The sequence below is a fragment of the Nyctibius grandis genome, chromosome 26, assembly GCF_013368605.1.
Source record: "Nyctibius grandis isolate bNycGra1 chromosome 26, bNycGra1.pri, whole genome shotgun sequence".
NCBI lineage: Eukaryota > Metazoa > Chordata > Aves > Nyctibiiformes > Nyctibiidae > Nyctibius > Nyctibius grandis.
This window is the reverse complement of record NC_090683.1, coordinates 4475982-4484613: the sequence shown is the minus strand read 5'-3', so window position 1 is coordinate 4484613 and position 8632 is coordinate 4475982. Positions and strand designations below refer to the sequence as shown.

The 8632-nt window shown below is 69.9% G+C and overlaps 1 protein-coding gene across 2 annotated transcripts; it reads right to left on the bottom strand.

Annotated features, from left to right (window-relative positions):
* Positions 1-496: 496 nt before the first annotated feature.
* On the bottom strand, positions 497-6845 carry MPP2 (MAGUK p55 scaffold protein 2). Of its 2 annotated transcripts, none has more exons than XM_068418747.1 (11): positions 6729-6845; positions 5773-5925; positions 5546-5695; positions 4701-4928; positions 3784-3915; positions 3024-3129; positions 2310-2378; positions 2002-2163; positions 961-1163; positions 755-883; positions 497-673 (listed from the first exon to the last, which is right to left on the bottom strand). In XM_068418747.1, the coding sequence occupies exons 1-11, from the start codon at positions 6843-6845 to the stop codon at positions 497-499; spliced, it is 1626 nt and encodes a 541-aa protein (XP_068274848.1). The 2 variants fall into 2 exon arrangements, with proteins under 2 accessions (XP_068274848.1, XP_068274849.1); XM_068418748.1 differs by having other exon boundaries at positions 2310-2400; positions 3040-3129.
* Positions 6846-8632: the final 1787 nt, after the last annotated feature.

Below are 8632 nucleotides of genomic sequence, written 5' to 3'. Positions count from 1 at the left end.
CTCCCCCAGCCCTGGGAGGGGGGGGTCTCAACCCCAGCGCTGCCCTGGGATGGGGGGGGGGGGCTTCCCCACGGGGAAACTGAGGCACGGGGTGGGCTTCCCTGTGGGGAAACTGAGGCACGGGGTACGAGGGGCTGGAGCCACGCAGTGCTGGGAGACCCCCCCCCCATCCTCCCTGTGCCCCCCAACTCGCCGCAACCCCGGGGGGGGGTGGGGCAGAGTCCCCTGGGGTAATACAGGGAGGGGGGGGAGGTTTTGGCAGTGAATAGCTGTGTGGGTGCTGGGCACGGCTTGGGGGGGGTCTGTCCCCCACTATGGGACCCCCCCATAAATCTGGGGGGTGGGTAGGAGGGCGAGAGGGGCCGGGCATCCCCCCCCCCGGGGTGCTGAGCACGGCGAGCTCATCACACCAGTGAGACCAAGGTCTGCCCCCCCCGCAGCCCTCCTGGCCAGGCTGGGGGGGGTGTCGGGGGGTGATGGGGGGGGGGGGGGGGCACTAGTAGACCCAGGTGACGGGCACCCACTGGGGCTGGGCGCGCAGGCGGTCCATGGCGTCGCGCAGCCGCCCGAAGGTGCGCTCCAGGTCATCGTTGGTGAGGCTGAGGTCGAAGTAGTGGCCGTAGCCGCGCTGGATGCGGCCGCTCTCCTCCGCCGTCCGCCTGGCGTCGGCCTCCTGCCCCCCCCACGGCACAAACCCTGCCTCAGTTTCCCCATCGCTCCCCATTGCCCCACACACCCCCCTCCCAGCACCCACCGTGAGCTGCTTGGTGGCCACGCCGCTAGCCAACGCCGCCCTGTTCATAGCCCGCAGCGTCTCGGGGCCGGGGGCTTCGATGAAAACCACATATGGCACAAATTCGGCGGTCCTCAGCACCTTCACTGCCTGGGCGGGAGGGGACGGCGCTGAGTGCCAGCACCGAGCCCCCGGCCACCCCTCGGCGTGTCCCTAACGTCCCCTACCTGGGGGTTGACGTCCAGGACGCACATCTTGCCGGCCTCCACCACGGCGTGGATGGAGTCGAGGCGGGTGCCGTAGAGGTTGCCCTCGTACTCGCCGTGCTCCAGGTACCGCCCGGCCTTGATGTCCGCCTCCATCTCGGCCCGCGACACGAAGCGGTACCCCTGCCCGTCCCGCTCGCTCTCCTTCGGCTTCCGCGACGTGTCTGTCCCGGGGTGGCCCCTCAGTGTCACCCACAGCCCGCGGGGACAGCCAAGGGGCTGCCATGCTGCACCCGTGTGCCCAGGGGTGCGTGTCCCCGGTGAGGGCTGGGCTGGGCCAGAGATGGTGATGCTCGCAGGGGACAGGGACACTTGTCGGGGACAGGGATGCTCACAGGGGACAGGGACATTCACAGGGGACAGGGAGACTGGCTGGGGACAGGAACACTTGCGGGGGACAGGGATGCCTGCAGGGGACAGGGATGCCCACAGGGGACAGGGACATTCACAGGGGACTGGGATGCTTGCAGGGGACAGGGACACTTGTGGGGGACAGGGACACTTGTGGGGGACAGGGACACTTGTGGGGGACAGGGATGCTCGCAGGAGACAGGGACATTCACAGGGGACAGGGATGCTCACAGGGGACAGGGACGCTGTGGGGGACAGGGATGCTGGTTGGGGACAGGGATGCCTTCAGGGGACAAGGATGCTTGTGGGGGACAGGGATGCCCGTGGGGGACAGGGATGGTCACAGGGGACAGTAATGCCTACAGGGGACAGGGACGTTCACAGGGGACTGGGATGCTTGCAGGGGACAGGGACACTTGGGGACAGGGATGCTCCTGGGGGACAGGGACAGGGACGTTCACAGGGGACAGGGACGTTCACAGGGGACAGGGACACATGTGGGGGACAGGGATACTTGTGGGGGACAGGGACACTTGTGGGGGACAGGGATGCTTGTGGGGGACAGGGATGCCCACAGGGGACAGGGATGCTGGTGAGGGACGGTGACGCTCACAGGGCCGGTGCTGGTGGCAGGGACACGGGGCCACTCACAGGGGACAGTGGTGCCGTAGCGCGCCTGGTCCGACAGGATGAGCTTGTTCTTGAGGCTGCGGCGCCCCACGCCCTGCGCCCCGAGGAGCACCAGGGTTTTCCGGCGGAAGGGTGGCATCCGCGCCACCTCCTCGTAGATCAGCAGCTCGTGGCGGTCGAACTCTGCGCGAGGGACGGGGCTGTCACCCGCAGGGGGACCCCAAAGCGGCTGCCACGGGGACCCCAAGGCACCCTGTCCCACGAGGTGCCACCACGAGCCTGCCACGGGCACGGCCTGGGGACTGTCACCTTCCCTGGGGGACACTCACCGGCGTTCTTCGTCGTCAGGTACATCATCCTCTTCTTCCTCTTCCCGCTGAGGCTGCCACACAGGGTCCCTGCGGAGGGCACGGGGGCTGGCTGAGCTGGGGATGGGGACAGGGACAGAGCCGTGGCACAGGGACAGCACCATGGCATGGGGACAGTGCCATGAGAGCTGGGACCTGCCATGTGGGCAGTGCCACAGGCACAGAGACATCACCCTGGGAGCTGGGACCTGCCACATGACAGTGCCATGGGCATAGGGACATCACCCAAGGAGTTGGGGACCTGCCACATGGGCAGTGCCATGGCATGGGGACATCACCCTGGGAGCTGGGGACCTGCCACATGGGCACTGCCATGGCATGGGGACATCACCCTGGGAGCTGGGACCTGTCACATGGGCAGTGCCATGGCATGGGGACATCACCCTGGGAGATGGGACCTGCCACACGGGCAGTGCCATGGCATAGGGACATCACCCAAGGAGTTGGGGACCTGCCACATGGGCAGTGCCATGGCATGGGGACATCACCCTGGGAGCTGGGACCTGCTGCAGGGACAGTGGGACAGTGCCACAGGGATGGGGACATCACCCTGGGGCAATGAGGACATCTCCACAGGGCACAGGGGACCCGCCATGCTCCCCGTCGGGAGGTGCCCCCTGTCCCCCCGCCCCCAGGGCCGTGTCCCCCCGGTGTCCCGGGGCGGGGGCCCCGTACCGGGCACGGGGGCCACCTCTGCGTCCCGCCTGACGAAGGCCTTGCGCTTCTCCTCCAGCAGCTGGCTGGGCACCAGCCCCGCGCTGCCCCCCTCCACGTGGCACGCCTGGGGGGACAGCACGGCGCGTGGGGACCCCCCAGCACCACAGGGACCCCCCCAGCTCCCAGGGACCCTCCCCAGCTCCAGGGACCACCCCCAGCCTCACAGGGACCCTCCCAAGACTCACAGGGAGCCCCCCTGAGCTCCCAGGGACCCACCCAGCCCCACAGGGACACCCCTGGACCCCCCCCCAGCTCCAGGGACACCCCCAGCTCCCAGGGACCCCCCAAGCCCCACAGGGACCCCTCAAGCCCCCAGGGACCCTCCAAGCCCCCAGGGACCCCCCAAGACCCACAGGGACCCCCTATGACCCACAGGGACTCCCATATCTCCCAGGGACCCCCCAAGACCCACAGGGACCCCCCAAGTCCCACGAAGACCCCTCAAGCTCCCAGGGACCCCCACAAGACCCACAGGGACCCCCCCATCTCCCAGAGACCCCCCAAGCCCCACAGGGACCCTCCAAGTCCCACAGGGACCCCGACATCTCCCAGGGACCCCCCTATGCCCCACAGGGACCCCTCAAGCTCCCAGGGACCCTCCCAGCCCCAGGGACCCCCCTGACCCTCCATGGACCCCAGCTGCCAGGAAGGGGGACCCCCAAGAGGGGGGCAAAGAGCCAGGAGCCCCCCCCCTGCTGCTCCAGGGTTGCCCCCTGACCTGCCACCAGTTGGGGTCGTCCTGGTTGACGATCTGCAGCAGGTCACCGGCCGTGAACTTGAGCCCGGCCTCCTGGCACGGGATGAGGCTGTCGGTGGCCGGGTCGTAGTCGAAGTGGCACTTGACAAAGACCTGGGGACCGGGGGGGGGACACAGGTGGCTGCAAGACCCCTGGGCTCCCCACTGGATGCCACCGGCCCGTGCCTCAGTTTCCCCAGCGTGCCGGGGAGGAGCCGTGCCGTGCACACGCGTGTGCGCCCCGGCGCAGCCAGGCCTGCGCGGCACCCACGCACACGCAGGCGGCACCGGCGGCCACCGCCGCGCCCCACAGGGCCCCCACAGCGGCCCCCACGCACAGCCCCGCGCCCACGCACAGGCACACGCAGGCGCCCAGCGCCACCACCACCGCGATGGCACACATGTGTGTGAGGGCACACGCCACGCTGCACACGCGTGTGCTCGCACACGGGACCCCCCTCTCGGTGCCGCAGGGCCAGCCCGGCGCGGGGACACGCGGTGCCAGGGGACACATTGACAGCGCTGCTTTGTCCCCAGGGAGTCAGGGTGACTGGCACGGGGAAGGGGGGGGACAGGGCACCCTTTGTCACCCGGGCACACGGGTCCTGCTGTGGGGACAGGGACAGGGCAGGGATGGGGACAGGGCAGGTGCCACCGCAGCCAGGTGCCCTCACCAGTGCGGGTGGCACAGGGCACAGTGGGGGACACGGGGTCCTGCCAGCCATGGGGCACGTGGGCGTGGGGTGATGTTGGCAGGGCGGCACGGGGACAGCACGGACGTGGGGACACAGAGGTGGGGGGACACTGAAATGGGGACATGGGGGCACAGGGTAGGGGGACCCCCGGGCAGGGGGGGGTGAGGGGTGCAGGGTGGGGTGCGGGGTGGGTCAGGGGGGTACCTGTCGCGGCGGGTGCGGCTCCTGGTAGCTGGGCAGCACCTTGAGCAGGACGCTGCCGCTGGCCCGGCGCAGGGTGTCCTGCAGCGCCCGCGGGTCGCTGCCCACCGCCCGCCCGTCCACCTCCCGGATCACGTCCCCGACGTGCAGCAGCCCCTGCTGCGCCACCATCCCCCCGTGCAGGATGCGGGCGATGACCAGCTCCCCCCGCTCCACCCGGAACGTCACCCCCTGCCCGGCACAGCCCCGATCAGCACCCCCGGCACCTGCCGGGCACCCCCAGCACCCTGAAACACCCCAGCACCCAGTGACACCCCCAATGTCCCCAGCACCCTGCAATGTCCCCAGCACCCAGTGATGCCCCCAATGTCCCCAACATCCCGCAACGTCCCCAGCACCCTGAAACACTCCAGCACCCCACAACACCCCAGCACCCTCTAACATCCCAGCACCCCACAATGCCCCCAGCACCCTGAAACACCCCCAGCACCCAGTGACACCCCCAATGTCCCCAGCACCCTGCAATGTCCCCAGCACCCAGTGTCACCCCCAATGTCCCCAGCACCCTGCAACGGCCCCAGCAACACCCCAGCACCCATCAATGTTCCTAACATGCTCAGCACCCTGCAACGTCCTCAGCACCCCCCAATGTCACCGGCACCCTGCAGCACCCCACAAGATCCACAGCACCCCACAGCACCCCAGCACCCTGTAACATCCCAGCACCCCACAATGCCCCCAGCACCCAGTGATGCCCCCAATGTCCCCTGCACCCTGAAACACCCCAGCACCCCCCAGTGCCCCCAGCACCCCCCCCAGTGCCCCCAGCACCCCAGGCCCGGGCTCACCAGGTTCTCGCCGGCCGCCTTGCGGATGCCCACCATGCGCACGGCGTCGGGGGGCACGGGCTGGTTGCTGAAGGTCGCATCCAGCACGGGGCTGGGCGGGGGCGTCTCGTAGCTCTTGGAGGCCACCGAGTCGTGGGTCTCCAGCAAGGACTGCAACACACGGGGCGGCGGGTGTCACACCCCCCCTTTGCACACGCGTGTGACACGCGTGGGCCTCGCATGCACACCTGGAAGTGGGGCTCGCGCAGGATGCGGGCCAGCTCGGCGGCGGTGCTGTCCTGCCGCGCCAGGCGCCCCAGGTCCCGCAGGATCTCCTGCACCAGCTCCACGTTGTCGGCCCGCACCGCCTCCAGCTTCGTCTCCTCCAGCCGCTCGTGGGCCTGGGGGGGGCAGGGGGGGGATCAGGGACCCCCCGCGCCCCCCAATCCCCCCGGCAGCTGGTCCTGGCGCGGGGGGGGCCCTGGCACGGCCCCGTGTGCACACGCACATGTATGACCACACACACACACGAGCACGGACACACATGCACACACATGACCCCACACATCATATGAGCACGGACACACACGCACATGCATGACCACACACACATGAGCACGGACACGCATGCACACCCAAGGGCAAGTGTACATCCATGCACGTACACACGTGCATACATGCATACACACGTCCGTGCACACAGACACCTCCCTGCACGCACACCAAAGTGCAAGTGTACATCCATGCATGTACACACATGCACACACACGTGCATGCACACACACATGTATGTGCAAACACACACAGACACCTCCCTACATGCACACCCAAGTGTACATCCATGGATGCACACATGTGCATACATACATGTGCAAACATGCACAGACACCTGCCTGCATGCACACACGGGAGCATATATCCATGTATGCACACACACATGCATCCATGCACACATCCATGCATACACACGTGTGCATTCACACGCACGTGCATCTCCCTCCACACAACACATACACGCACACACGTGCACCCACACGCACACACTCATGCACCCACACACATCACATACACACGTGCACATACACCCCCATACACCCCCCCCGTGCTCCCACTGTCCCCCCCCGCTGTGCCCCACTCGCTGCCACCCGCAGAGGGGGGGCAGGGGGGACAGAGGGGACACGGTGCCCCCCCTGCGCCCCCCTACCTTCGCCAGGGACCTCACGATGGGGCTCTCCATGATGCCCCGGAGGAAGATGATGTCCAGGTCGGCCCCCCCCGGGGGGCCCGGGAGCCCCATCAGGTTGTCCAGGACCTGCTGCATGGCTGGGGGGGGGCGCAGGGACACGGCGGGGGGGGGTGCAGGGACACGGGGGGGGGACATGGGGATATTGGGGGGGGGGCAGAGGAGGAGAGAGCAGCAACGGGGGCGCAAGTCAAATGCAGCCGGGGGTGCCTGTGCCCCCCCCCCACCCTGTCCTGTCCCACTCACCCCACAGCCCCCCCAGTTATGGGACCAGGCAGGGAATGGGGGGGTGGGGTGGGGGGTCCCCTGGGAGCAAGGACCCCCGCCTTGTACTCCAGGACGTGCCCCCCCCCCAGCATCACCACCCTGCCCTGCCTGCGCGGGCGGGACCCCCCGACACCTCCGGGCGGGGGTCAGGTCTAACCCCCGCCACCGCAGCCCCCGCCGTGCCTCAGTTTCCCCACCCCTGTGCAGAGCTCACACGGACCTGCTGCCCCCCTCCCCAGACCTCCCCCCAGCAGGGAGCTGCAACTGCACCCCCAGTCCCTGCACTGGGGACCACAGAGCCCCCCCCCGGCAGCACTTTGGGGGGGCTGCCCTGGCGATGGGGGGGGGGATCCCCCAAAAGCCCCCCGGGGGGGGAGGGGGTATTTCCTACACCCAGTACATGAATCAGGTGGGGGGGGGGGGTGCACTGGAAAGGGGGGGGGGCATGGCAATGGGGGAGCAATGGGGGGGGCAATAAAATTGGGGGGGGCGATGGAACTGGGGGGGGGGCTGCAACTGGGGGGGGCCGATGCAATTGGGTGGGGGCGGTGGAATTGGGGGGGGGCTGCCATGCAACCGGGAGCCGCTGCGCTGCAATGGCGGGGGATGCTGGCGCTGCAGCGGGGGGGGGGGAGATGCAATCCATCCACCCCCCCCCGCAACTGGGGGGTCACAGCGCGACCCAAGAGACCCCCCCTCACCCCCCCACCCCCACCTCACCCCCCTCCCATCCCCACCCCCCCCCGTGCCCACCTCCGCCCCCTGCGTGGCATCACCCCCCCGGCCCCCCCCCCACACCCCCCCCTACCTTGGGGGCCCAGGGGGGCGGCGGCGGGGGCCGGGGGGGACCCGGGGCCGGGGCCGCTCATGGCTGCGGGCGGCGGGGCCGGGCCTCCCGCTGCCCCCCCCCCCCAGATCCGGGTACCGCGGCCCCCCCCGCACCCCCCCGGCACACGCGGGCACACGCGAGCCCCGGGGCCGGTCAGCGCCCCGTCGGCCCACGCGTGTGCAAAACCCCCCCCCCCCCGCCTTGCACACCCGCACCGGGTGCGCTCACGCGCTCACGCACCGCGGGCAGAGCCCCGCAACGCCGCACGCACACGCGCGTGCAAGCGCGCGCCGCCCCGTGCGCGTGCACGCGTGTGCGTGTGTGTCAGCGCGTGTGCGCACGCGAGTGTGCGCGCGTGGGTGCGGCGCGCGTGCCCGGGCCTGCTCACGCGCGTCGGTGCGCGTGCACGCTCGCGTGCGCACACGCGCTGACACGCACGCACACGCGTCCCCGTGCGCGCGCACACACACCCCCCCCCGTGCCTGCTCACGCTCGCGTGCAAACCCCCGCGCGCCCCCCGCGTGCTCACCCGTGAGACCCCCCCCCGCACGCAGCGTCCCGCAGCCTGGGGAGGGGGCGAGGGCGGGGGGCGGCCCCTTTAAGGGGAGGGGGGGGCGGTGCGGAGACGCGCTGTTGCCATGGCAACCGGGGGGGGGGGGGGCGGATTTAAAGGGACCGCGCCCCACTCGCTTGCACACGCACCTGCACACGCACGCACACGCGCCCCTTCCTTGCACACGCGCGGCGCCAGGCCTGGGTGTGCCCCGTG

What these genes read in the sequence shown, in the direction of transcription:
- MPP2 (XM_068418748.1), bottom strand. Translation starts at nt 6,845, where the DNA reads ATGCAGCAGGTCCTGGACAACCTGATGGGGCTCCCGGGCCCCCCGGGG. An exon ending in TGCGCGAGCCCCACTTCCAG is followed by an intron (nt 5,696 to 5,772) that starts GTGTGCATGCGA and finishes CGTGTGTTGCAG; the next exon opens with TCCTTGCTGGAGACCCACGA. An exon ending in TCCTGGACGTCAACCCCCAG is followed by an intron (nt 884 to 960) that starts GTAGGGGACGTT and finishes CCTCCCGCCCAG; the next exon opens with GCAGTGAAGGTGCTGAGGAC.